At 34.8% G+C, this 12,876-nt stretch overlaps 1 protein-coding gene across 1 annotated transcript; it reads right to left on the reverse strand.

Annotated features, from left to right (window-relative positions):
- Window positions 1-1,092: 1,092 nt before the first annotated feature.
- Window positions 1,093-4,838, reverse strand: LOC306847459 (voltage-dependent calcium channel gamma-6 subunit-like; the record flags this gene model as incomplete). Its single annotated transcript, XM_079381406.1, has 4 exons — window positions 1,093-1,313; window positions 3,448-3,585; window positions 4,327-4,401; window positions 4,493-4,838. The coding sequence occupies 4 exons, from the start codon at window positions 4,836-4,838 to the stop codon at window positions 1,093-1,095; spliced, it is 780 nt and encodes a 259-aa protein (XP_079237532.1).
- Between the last annotated feature and the right edge of the window lie 8,038 nt (window positions 4,839-12,876).

Raw genomic sequence — 12,876 nt, forward strand, 5'->3', positions numbered from 1 at the left:
TGTATACTTTTGCAAATCAGCCTGTACATTTAAATTTGTGTTCCTGTGAATAATCATCACTGTATTCATTATTTATTTACAATGCTGCAGTTTTCTCCAAAAATAAATAAAATTAAATAAATTGAGATCATGAGTGATCATGTGGCTTTTCAAATATGCAATTCCATGTGGTTGCTTCACGTCTAAGGCGCTACCGTTAATAAACAGTCCGTGTCGGCCAGGAACAGAATAAATTCACTCATGTATCTCAAGCAGCTTTGTCATGGATTTCAAGCGGTTCTCTTATTTCCCCCACCGATGAGACATGAAGGCTGTTTTCCACATCACGAAGTAGAAAAGATTCATATGTTTTTTGGATGTACTTTAGTGCCAAGATCAAATCAAAGCTTGAAAATGTCTGCATAAACATAAATATACAAGCATAAATAAGCTTAATTTATGTTACCTACAACTTCAATAACAGTCAGTGTTTGGAAACCCAGTCATGCCAATAATAACATTTATACCACAATTACATTTATACCACAGCATAACTACAGTATGGCTTCAGTATTTAGATTTCTGTTTCCAAAATTATAGTCCTAGATATTAAATATTATAAATTTACCTCAATTATACCTCAATCTTCATAAAAGGTTAAATATAACAGTATCCAGAACCTCAATCTGTAAATGTCCCAAGCTGTATATAAAGTCAACCAAAATATACAGCATCAAGTGGGACATATGTCTTATATAATTTAAAAACATTAAAATAACAAAAGGTATAGTTCAACCAATAATGAAATATTGCACAAGTTTCCTCCAAAAAATGTGCTATTATGTTAAAGTTATGAGCTTATATCTATTATTATTTTAGGCATTTCATCCTAATGGTACATATGCTATGCCAAAATGTCTGGCCCACTTCCTGTTACATTTCCAACAGCATCCTCTCTAGTGCCAACTTATGCACAGTATAATCACATTGCCAACCATAGCTTTTTTATATACCCCAGATTCATCAGGATGTACTTCTGTTGTGTTCTGTTCCACTTTATCAAGAGTATTCAGTGCAAAACTGAATGAGAAGTGCTCTTCAGCCCCCACACCACTAGATGTCACTGGTTTTCTTAGGTAAGCACTTTTCCCAAGGATTGTATGGAAGAGCAAGGACCAAGAACAAGACCCCAGTGACAATGACCAGACCCCCGGCACAGCCCACACACGTCACTGACCATGACATTTCATGATGTAGAGGTATGGATTGGTCACTTGCTAAGAAAGACAGCACTGATTGGTGGAAAACTATGAGGCAGAGGAACATTAAGACACCTGTGGAGAGACAGAGAGGAAAGAAAAGAATACCATCAGATGTATACAAATGTATGTTGCTTGGCTTTTATTAGTAATATGGAATAAAGGGAATTGTCGGTAACACTTTATTTTAAGGTGTCCATAATACAGAGTAATTACCTAATTAAGTACTTAGTAGTAGCCGTTGTACTTACATGAAACAAAATGTACTTACCATGTAACTAAGTTATGGAGCAGCCTATAATTACAGTTTGTAATTATGTGCATATAATAGGCAGCTACTGTTACACATATGTAACAGACCGAGTCTGTTACACAGCTACTTATGTAAAGATTGTTACATATGTGTTGCAGACTTTATACAACATAATTATAAATGTATACTGCTGAAACAGTTCTACTCTGCCATCATTGAATCCGTCCTCTGCACTTCAATAACTGTCTGGTCCAGCTCAGATACCAAATCTAACCTCAGAAGACTGCAGTAGTCCGGACTGCTGAGCGAATCATTGGTACAACCCTCCCCACTCTCCAAGAACTGTACTTATCCAGAGCAAAAGGGCTGGCAAAATCACTCTGGACCCCTCACATCCAGCACACTCCCTCTTTGAACTGATACCATCTGGACGACGCTACAGAACTCTGAGCACCAGAACGACCAGACACAGGAACAGTTTCTTCCCTCAGGCAATCCATCTCATGAAAATTTGAACTCTTAACAATAAACATTAAACACACAACACTATCACACTTTTTATTTTTTATTTAACATGCATACTTATTACATTTCAAATTTGCACCTAACATACCTGTACATACCGAATTGTCTATTTTGTATATTGTGTTTGTGCTATTTTGCATATTGTCCATTTTGTATATTTGTACATTATTTTTTTTATCATCAGTGTCCTGTCCTGTCAAATGCAACGTACACAGACATAAGCTACTTAAAATAAAGTGTATCAAGATTGTACTTAAGTGTACTTCATGTGTATCTATACTGTACATCTTATCCAGCTGCACCTTGGTTTGATTTAACCCACCAGTACACAGCTAAAATACATGTAATACCTTTCCAATTACATTAAAATGGCAGAATATTACACAGGCATAAGCTACTTAAAATAAAGTGTATCAAGATTGTACTTAAGTGTAAAAGTAGCTGTGTAACAGATTCGGTCTGTTACATATGTGTAACAGTAGATGCCTATTACATCTACATAATTACAAACTGTAATTACAGGCTGTTCCATAACTTAGTTACATGGTAAGTACATTTTTTTTTCATGTAAGTACAACAGCTACTACTCAGTACTTAATTAGGTTATTACTGTATATTATGACACCTTAAAAATAAAGTGTTACCGAATTGTCTTTTCTGAATGACCCTGCTGCATTTGTGTTAGCATACATTGTTTGGTTAGTTCTGCTTTTGAAAAAAAAAAAAAAAATGTCATTACTCCAAATGTATATTTTTTGTAACTTTGTGAAATTTCCTAGCAATTTCTGACAAAAACATTGTTTCTACACCATTTTTTACATGTGTATGTGTACAGTGCATGTCATTTAGCATAAATGACTGTGATAGGCGTGAGACAACTCTGAAATATGTATTTTAAAGAAACAGACAATCCATAATTATATTAAAATCAGTGTATACACTAATGTGCGTGGTCAGTATGAGGGTTTTTCATTATTATTAGCCTTTTTCAGCAATGATGCATTAAATAGATCAAAAGTGACATACTAAAGATGTTTAAATGCTAAACAAATGCTGCTCTTTAGAAATTAAATGCATCATGGTTTCCACAAAAAACATCAAGCACAACTGTTTTTAACACTGATAATAAGAAATGTCTCTTGAGCAGCAAATCACCATATTAGAATGATTTCTGAAGCATCATGTGACACAATAAATTACATTTATATATTACATTTGACTGTTTTCTGATCAAATAAATGCAGCCCTGGTGAGCATAGGAGACTTCTTTCAATTAATTACATTAAAAAATCTTTCCAACTCCAGACCTTTGAACAGTATTGTATGCAGATTCCAAAGAATGAACTTAAAGTCACTTTGGATAAAAGCATAATTTATATGCATTTGTAATATTTAGTTTAGAGGTGTTAGCCAATAGCATAATAATGTTACCTGACAGTATGAAACAAACTGCGGCTGGCTTCAAGAAGAACTGAACACCTTTGCTTACTGCCATGATAATGCAGATAGTTCCCATCACCATCAGGAAAAGACCAATGATAGCAAACATGGCCGAAGCTACTGTCAGATCTGATGGGAGAAGAGGAGTCTTAACAAATAGCAGTAATATGATGGCATAATGCACACATACTGAGCTGAATTAACATTTGGAACTTGTTTTGCTTTAAAGGTACACTCTGTAAGGCTTGGTTTATATTTACTTCTTTGTTCCAGTTCTCTTAGACTTTATAATGGCATGGATGTATAAATATTTATTAATTTCAGTGACTTCATACTTCTTCTTTTTTGCCTATATACTGTATTAAGCATTAATAGTTTTTTGGGGGGGATTCAATACCAACTTTGTGTTGTTGTTGTTGTTTTTAGGTGGTTTGCCATCATGAATGGGCTGCCGTTAGCACTTGGATAGCACAACATATATATATATAAATTGTCGATAACTCATAATAATTTATTAAATTGTGCTAGTATAAATTCTCTTAGGGAATTATATTGCGCCACAAACTATTTTGAAGACATATAGTGTCAACCACTGAATCCATTTTTTTAAGTATTTCAACTTGTTACTTGTTGCCATGAAAATAGCCAAGGAAGGCATTAAATCTCCAATCAACCAATCATTTCTTCATTTTATTTGATTTCTTTCATATTATTATTCATGCTATTTGTTGCTGCTCATACACCATCTAAACTACCTATCATGTTCTGGGGAAAAATGCATATATGGGGTCAGCACTCAGTGAAGACACAAAGAAAGACACATTAGTGCTACGGATCTAAAGATAGAGAGGAGGATGTGGGATGACTCACCCTTTTCTGGCGTTTTCTGAAATAGGACAATGTTCTCTCCAGTGGTGTAGAACTTAAAGAAGGTGCAATTGGATTCTATAATGGGATCCAAAAAGGTGATGTTATTCTGACGGATTATTCAGAATTCTCCTACTCCAGTTGAGACATTTTTCACAAAAGCTCTTACCTCCCTGTGAGTGCAAAGGCCCACAGATCTCCTGCTTTGGGTCCATATCTGACTCCCAGAATGTCTTGGTACAGCATTTCCATAAGCCATAATGTGCTACCAGACAAGTCTGATTGTTGTAGAAGCTCTTGGATGGTTTAAGCTCCACCCAGAACTCCGTTCCCACCCCGAGCACAGTAAGCAGGATGCCAGTTACAGCCATGAACAACGTCAGCTTGATTTTGCCCTCTTGGCTTTCGCTAATTCCATCTCCAGAACTGGAGTGCGTTCTGTGTGGGCGTTTACGTCCACCGGATGTATTAACTGTCCTTACCTCTTCATCCTGCACGGTGAACGTGGACCACATGATTTATTTGCAGCTTCAGAGATCCAGACAAATGAAAGAGAGGCTTATTTTGAAAGGACATTTAAGTCTTCTTAGATTTTTGAGGTCAAAATAATCAGATGGGAGGACAAACAAAAACAGTTAGTCTGGGCCAGTCTAATGTGTTTGTAATGTAGGTTTCGTCAGAAAAAGATGTGGTTGAGGACGTTAATAATGGAGGCGTTAAGGCCAGCTGAAGGATGCTGGGAGCTGTAGGACAGGGAAAGGCATTGCCCATTCATACAAAGAGTGCTGACATTGAATGCTAATACAGCTTGAAGATGTGAATGATGAGATGATGAAGTCAGGGGTTGATCAGCTTGGTTACTCTAAAAAAATCAAGAACATGATGAAACCGTAAATCAAACTTAAGCACAGTTTTATGGAGGAAAATGTTTAACATAGAATTGGATTTCACCATATATGCTACCATGTATGTCTCAAGACGTGTGATATAATTCAGTTTATTGCAGCATCATAATTGGATCAATTGAGCCTGTAATTTTTTAAATCAATAATTTGCATATAAGATATTTTAATGTTTTTGTTGATGTTGTTTTTCACATTTTATAATGGTGTCTTTAGAGTGTTACATGGACACTCCTTAAATGACTTTTTTATCATTTTCCTTTTAAATTCTTTCTTTCTTTCTTTTTTAAATACAGAGCATATTTTGAGCTTTTTTCCCCTCCACACAATGGAAGTCAATGGTCACCAAAACTGGTTGCCAAAATTCTTAAAAATATCTTATTTCATGAAATTGGCTATATAACTACTTTCTGAACTACAGAATTGTAATGTGTTTGCAATTATAGTCTTAACTGAATTGATTAACAGTGTCAGTAAAGACTTTTACATTGTTACAAAAATATTGTATTTCAAGTCATTGCTATTTCTATGTATCTATATTCTATGTAGATCTATATAATGTATATTTAATCTATATTGTATATATTCTACATTACATATAGTCTATATTTATATTAATCCTGAAAATGAATGAATGTATGAATGAATAAATAAATAAATAAGCTTCCACAAAAATATTAAGCAGCACAAAAATTTCTAGCATTGATAATAATAAGAAATTTTGAGCAGCAAATCAGCATATTAGAATGATTTCTGAAGGATCGTGTGAGAATGAAGACTGGAGTAATGATGTGGAAAATTCAGCTTTGCCATCACAGCAATAAATTACATTAAAAAAAAAAAAAAACATATATATATATATATATATATATATATATATATATATATATATATATATATAAACACACACAAAAAACAGTGGTTTTAAATTAAAAATATAAAGTAATAATATTTCATAAGAGACTTCTTTCTTTCTGTGCTGAGAGTCACATGTCACAACAAACCACCCACAAAAAAAAGTAAGCCATTAGTCTCATTTCTGATAATATCCAATAGTTTCAAACGCTGTTTGGCACAGATTAATCAGAAAACAATTATTTATTTTCCTTTTAATAGTAACAAATGTAACCAAGTAAAACTTGAAATTTCTTTTAGTGCCTTTTATACCATTTTATGCTGCGAAAAAGCTAGTTTGCTGGTATGGCAGAAGCAGAGACTCTACAGTATATATAACATACATATTTCGAAACATATTTCATGCTTGATTGACTCATTAGCTTCATTAAATTACCTTGCAGAAAATACCAGCCAAGATATAAACCACAGCATGTTTAAGGAATAACAGGACATGCTAATACTGCCAAACAGCACAGAGTATATAGTATATAGAGAAAAAAAAAACATCAAACATGACTTGTTGTTCAGGCATACCATGTTGTACCTAGTCTATTAGTAATAAAAAAAGCACATAAGCTCCAGACTGACACAAATTAAAGTTCTATGCAACAAAAACGAATATTATGACTTTTAGTTGTACCTCAACAGTGCTGGCAAAGCAGGTACTTTTACAGTGAATCACAAGAGCACAAACAAGCAGCTGACCTGTCGAGTGTCGAATACGTGTATGGGGTTTCTGTGAGATGGACAGAACGTATGTAAGAGAGGGGTTTAAAGAGGGAGGACGTCAATATGCCACAGCGCTAGTATTTAGGGGTGGGGGGTTGTATGCTTCTGAAAAAGATCACGCCCATGTCCGGGCATAATGATATCAATGATTTTTTTTAGGGACGTTGGCACCGGGTCTGTTTGTGTCTGTCAATTGTTACTTCATAGCTGCTCTGCTGAGATTTCAATGTGTGTCTCCATGCCAGCATGATGTTTGTATCTTCTTGCGTCGCTATGTGTGTATGAGCGTGCGCATTTCTTGATTCTATTTTAGAAAGCCACCTGTTAATGACATTAAAATTCGTGGCACCAAGCCCACTCGAGAGCTGAGGTTACAGGATGCATGTGCATGGGTCTTCATGAGGCTCATTCTGGGAAAATGAGGCCTGGAATCCTGAAGCAGTGTCATTGTCAGTATTTCAAGCGTAGCAATTTACTTTAAATGTTGGTTTAAACTGCCTGCACGGCACAAACGAGTATATCTTACACAGCGCATAATTATATGTAATAAAATATTAAACAGCCTTTTTCTTCTTCTTCTTCTTCTTGTTATTTCTGATGATTCAAGATAAATTCTAGAAATTATATAATAATAATAAATAATAATAAAGTAATACTATTATTATTATTTTACTGTTTAGACCTCTTTTTTATCTGTTGAGGAAATTAATCATTACATGTAAATTTGCGTTTATACAACTGGACCTGAACACCTGATAAAACAGTGCAGGTCAAATTTATTTAATTTTATTTTATTTTCATTGTATAAATTGTTGAATTTGAGTTTATATAATTGAATCTAAAATTGTCAAAACTCCTTTTATTTTATTTATCTTATTTTATTTTACTAAAGCATCTCCAGATGGAAGATTGGTATTTATTTGTTTTAATTATTTAGACTTTTTATTAGTGAATTATTTTGACAATTTGCTGCTGAATTAATTATATTGTTAAAACTGTGTGTTTATTTATTAGTTTATTTAACAGGGACAATGCAGTATAACATTGCTACAGTTTCAAGGGGCCGATGCTCCATATATAGGCTTCTAGCCAAAGGCTAATTTGCAGCAGTCCCTGGTTAGGCTTACAGCAAAACAATAATCACACAAAAACCAAACAGAAGTAAAAAAACAAAGCTGAGACTGTGTATCACCATCATTGTTCACAAACCTGCTTTAGTTTGAACCACTTTTTCAAATTTCTTAGAAAAATATTCAACTTTGTTTGTATTTTCAGTTCAGCTGGCAGGCTGTTCCAAAGCAGTGTACCTTGAACTGTAAATGTGGATTGTGCAAATTTAGTTTTTCTCTTTGGTAGCCTACTGTACAATTCTGATTAGTTGCACCTCTTGTAGTGATCCCCTTACTCTGTTTTGATATTAATTGCCATATAATTTCAATTTAAGATTATTTACACATTTAAAAAACATTTTAATTAGAGACAAATTTATAACATTTTCAAAACTAAGCAAACTATATTTTGGTAAAATATTACAATGATGCCATCTATTTGGTTTCTTATTCAAAATGTTTAGTGTTTGTTTATATAGAGATCTAACAGGTTTGATAGTCAGTTGAGAAACCTGACTCCAGACAGTCACACAATAAGATAAATACGAAAAGACATGCATGTATAACTTTGCTGCTTTTAGAGATATACAGTAATATATAGATATCATGTAAAAACAATGCAAATTTGTTCTGATTGTTCTACACAGCCTCTTTACCTGCATATCAAATTTCAAATGAGAATCTAAAATAATACCTAAATATTTAAAATTGTTAACTGTCTCTATTGCCTTTTGATCGAGCTTAATTATAAAACCACTCATGTCCTTCCTTCTAATTGAAAAACACATTGAGACAGTTTTTGAACAGTTCAAGGACAAAGTTGTTTTGCAGCCAATGTGGCACACCAGTCATTTAATTTGTTAATACTTGTGCAGCCAAGCGTGGAGTCTGTGCCGATACATAAATGACTGTGTCATCTGCATATAACTGACATTTAGTTTGCTTGCAACAATTTGGTAAATCATTGACATTTTAGGAAAACAACAATGGACCCAAAATTGACCCTTGAGGGAGACCCATCTCATTGTTTCGTAAAGCTGATCTTGAATTAATTATTTTAACATACTGATCTCGAGATTCTAAATATGATCTAAACCAATTTATTGCCTGCTGAGAGAAGCTAAACAATTTTAATTTATGTAGGAGAATTCCATGATTCACAGTATCAAATGCCTTTTTGAGATCTAAAAACACTGTGCCTACTACATTGCCATTATCTAAAGCTCCCTTAATAAATTCTGTGAGAAAGCAGTTTGCCATTTCTGTCGAATACTTAGGCCTAAAACCAAACTGTTTAGAGTGAAGTAGATCATGTTTTTCTAAATAGTTTATAAGTTGTTCAGCTACCAACTTTTCCAAAATTTTAGAGATTGCAGGGAGTATAGAAATTGGTCTATAATTCTGAACCTCATCAACTGATCCTGCCTTAAAAATTGGGGTTATAATAGAAGTTTTCCAATTTGAGGGGAATTTACTTTCTCTAATAGATAAATTTATCAAATTTACCAAGGGCTTTAGCAAACAAGCAATATATTATTTTACGAATGCAGTATCCATTCCAAATATATCCTTATCCCTATCCTTATGGGATCAGGGAAATGGTTCTGGTTACCAAGAATGCAAACAGACAGGTCGCAATTCAAAAACTTTCTTGACAGTTAGTTAAGTAGGGTGGTTAAGGTAGCTATTTACAGATGTTATGTAAATGTGAGTTATGTGGATTAGCCAAATGTAAAGTCCCCTTTTGATGTCACGGTGGAATGTCAAGTGAATTATAACCATGGACGTGCGTGAAGTGCACCTGCTGTACAGTGTCCCACTGGGTTATATACAGTGTCCTCCAACAGTATTGGAAAAGTAAGGCCAATTCCTTTATTTTTGCTGTAGACTGAAAACATTTGATGAATATGAGATGAGAGATTAACATTTCAGCTTTTATTTACAGGTATTTTCATCTGGATCTGATACACAACTTAGAAGATAGCACCTTTTTTTTGAACCCACCCATTTTTCATGTTACCAAAAGTATTGGAACAGATAGAATTAACAGATTAAAGTGAAAAAGACTTAATATTTAGTTGCAAATCCTTTGCTTTCAATAACTGCATCAAGCCTGTGACCCATTGACATCACCAAACGTTTGCATTCTTCTTTTGTGATGCTTTTCCAGGCTTTCACCTCAGCCTCTTTCAGTTTTGGGGGGTTACTCTCTTCAGTCTCCTCTTTAGCAGGTAAAATGCATACTCTACAGGGTTTAAGTGTGGAGATTGACTTGGCCAGTCTAAAACCTTCCACTTCTTGCCCCTGATGAACTCCTTTGTTGTTTTGGCACTATGTTTTGGGTCATTCTCTTGCTGCATGATGAAGGATCTCCCAATCAGTTTGGTTGCATATTTCTGTAAATTCTCAGACAAAATATTTCTGTAGACTTCTGAGTTAATTTTGCTGCTGCCATCATGTGTTACATCATTAATGAAGATTAATGAGCCTGTCCCAGAAGAAGCGATGAAAGCCCAAGCCATTACATTACTTGTGTAATGTGTACTATAATGTACACCTGTTTCAGATGAGCTTGTATGTTTGGGATCATGAGCAGATCCTTTCTTTCTACAAACTTTAGCCTTTCCATCACTTTGGTCCATAAAATCAGTCCATAAAACCTTGTCGCAGAATTTTTGAGGCTCGTCTCCTATTCTTCTTGCTAATGAGTGGTTTGCATCTTCTGGTGTAGCCTCTGTACTTGTGTTCATGAAGTCTTCTGCGAACAGTAGATTGTGGTACCTTCACTCCTGCCCTCTGGAGGTTGTTGCTGATGTCACTAACAGTTGTTTTAGGGTCTTTCTTTACAGCTGTCACAATGTTTCTGTCATCAACTGCAGATGTTTTCCTTGATCTACCCGTTTGAGGTGTGTTACTTAGTACACCAGTGGTTTCTTCTTCTTCAGGACATTCCAAATTGTACTTGCTATTGCCGGTGTTTGTGCAATGGTTTGATTGATTTTTCATCGTCTCTCAGCTTCACAAATTGCTCGTTTTTCACCCATAGACACCTCTCTGGTTTTCATGTTGGTTACACATTTAACTAACTATAAATGCAGTCTGCACAGATCTGAAACTGAGCGCAGACATTCAGTGCTATTTATTGTTTGAATAATCAATTAAATAGGACACACCAGGGCAACAAAACACACCTGTCAGTCACATGTTCCAATACTTTTGGTAACATGAAAAATGGGTGGGTTCAAACAAAGGGTGCTATCTTCTAAATTGTGTATCAGATCCAGATGAAAATACCTGCAAATAAAAGCTGAAACGTTACTCTCTCATCTCATATTCATATTTTGATGTCAAACCCAAATGTTTACAGTCTACAGCAAAAATAAAGGAATTGACCTTACTGTTCCAATGCTTTTGGAGGGCACTGTATATTTACATTTATTCCTTTATGAGCATTTTCACATATGTGACCCTGGACCACAAAACCAGTCTTAAGTCGCTGGGGTATATTTGTAGCAATAGCAAAAAATACATTGCATGGGTCAAAATTATTGATTTTTCTTTTATACCAAAATCATTAGGATATTAAGTAAAGATCATGTTCCATGAAGATATTTAGTTTTTTCTTACTGTAAATATATCAAAACTTCATTTTTGATAAGTAATATGCATAGCTAAGAACTTAATTTGGACAACTTTAAAGGCGATTTTCTCAATATTTAGATTTTTTTGTACCCTCAGATTCCAGATCTTCAAATAGTTGTATTTCAGCCAAATATTGTCTGATCCTAACAAACCATATATCAATGGAAAGCTTATTTATTCAGCTTTCATATGGTGTATAAATCTCAATTTCGAAAAATTGACACTTAAGACTGGTTTTGTGGTCCAGGGTCAGACAGCCAAGATTTGGCTTAGGCAGAACGAATACCTCAGTCACCAGTCTTTCTTTCAATAGAGTGACGGTAAATGGCAGTCATCTTTTGAAGAAAGAACATCAAGCGACATCAGGTTAAGTAAAAGATGACAGGTGAACTATTGTTCATTTGTGCTGTTGAGATGATTGCAGCTTCAACATGCTTGCAATCCAATCTGTATTCAGTCTATTCAATGGATCTATGATGTACTGACATGGGTGGTGCTCATTTGTATTACGTAGCCTTATCAGACCGACAAGAAAGGAGAGTCAGGGAGAAAGAGACAGACACTGTGCTGCAGTCTTATGTGCTCAGAATGGCGATGGCCCTGATTTGTGCACTCACTAACCTCTATGGAACCCGTTACAGTACCAACATTGTCCAGTAGGTGGCGCCACAAGGCAGCGGTGCCTCGACACGTCTCCAGAAATCCAATCAGCCTATTAAACAGGGTATAATATAACATCTGCCTATTTTTATAATGGCTGTCAGTGTCAGGGAATTAATCCCCTATAAGAGGGGTCGCAAACTCAAATTGGTTATGTGCCACAAGCCAGGTGGTTTCTATTGGGGGCAACAAACACAAGTGCTTAACAAGCCTGAAATGTAACTGCATATGAATTACTGTTCAACAGTTTGTGGTCAGTATGATTTTTTTATTTAGTTGTCTACTTATTTTTGTAAAAAAAGAAATGAATGCAGTTCTTCAGCAAGGAGACAAGCACCTGTGCCAAAATGACAGTAAAGACATTTATAATATTACAAACGATTTCTATTTCAAATATGTGTCGTTCTATTGAACATTCTGTTCATCAAAGAATCCTGAAAGAATTATAATTGTTTTCTCAGACATATCAAGCAGCACGCTGTTTTAAACACTGATCATAAACATTAATCATTTTGCATTTTGTATTTCTGATTCAACAAATATTTGATGAGCCTTGGTGAGCATCAGAGTGCACCTTGGTATCTTTTTTTTCTTTTAAAAAAAGAATATCGATA

The sequence above is a fragment of the Barbus barbus genome (assembly GCF_936440315.1).
Source record: "Barbus barbus genome assembly, chromosome: 27".
NCBI lineage: Eukaryota > Metazoa > Chordata > Actinopteri > Cypriniformes > Cyprinidae > Barbus > Barbus barbus.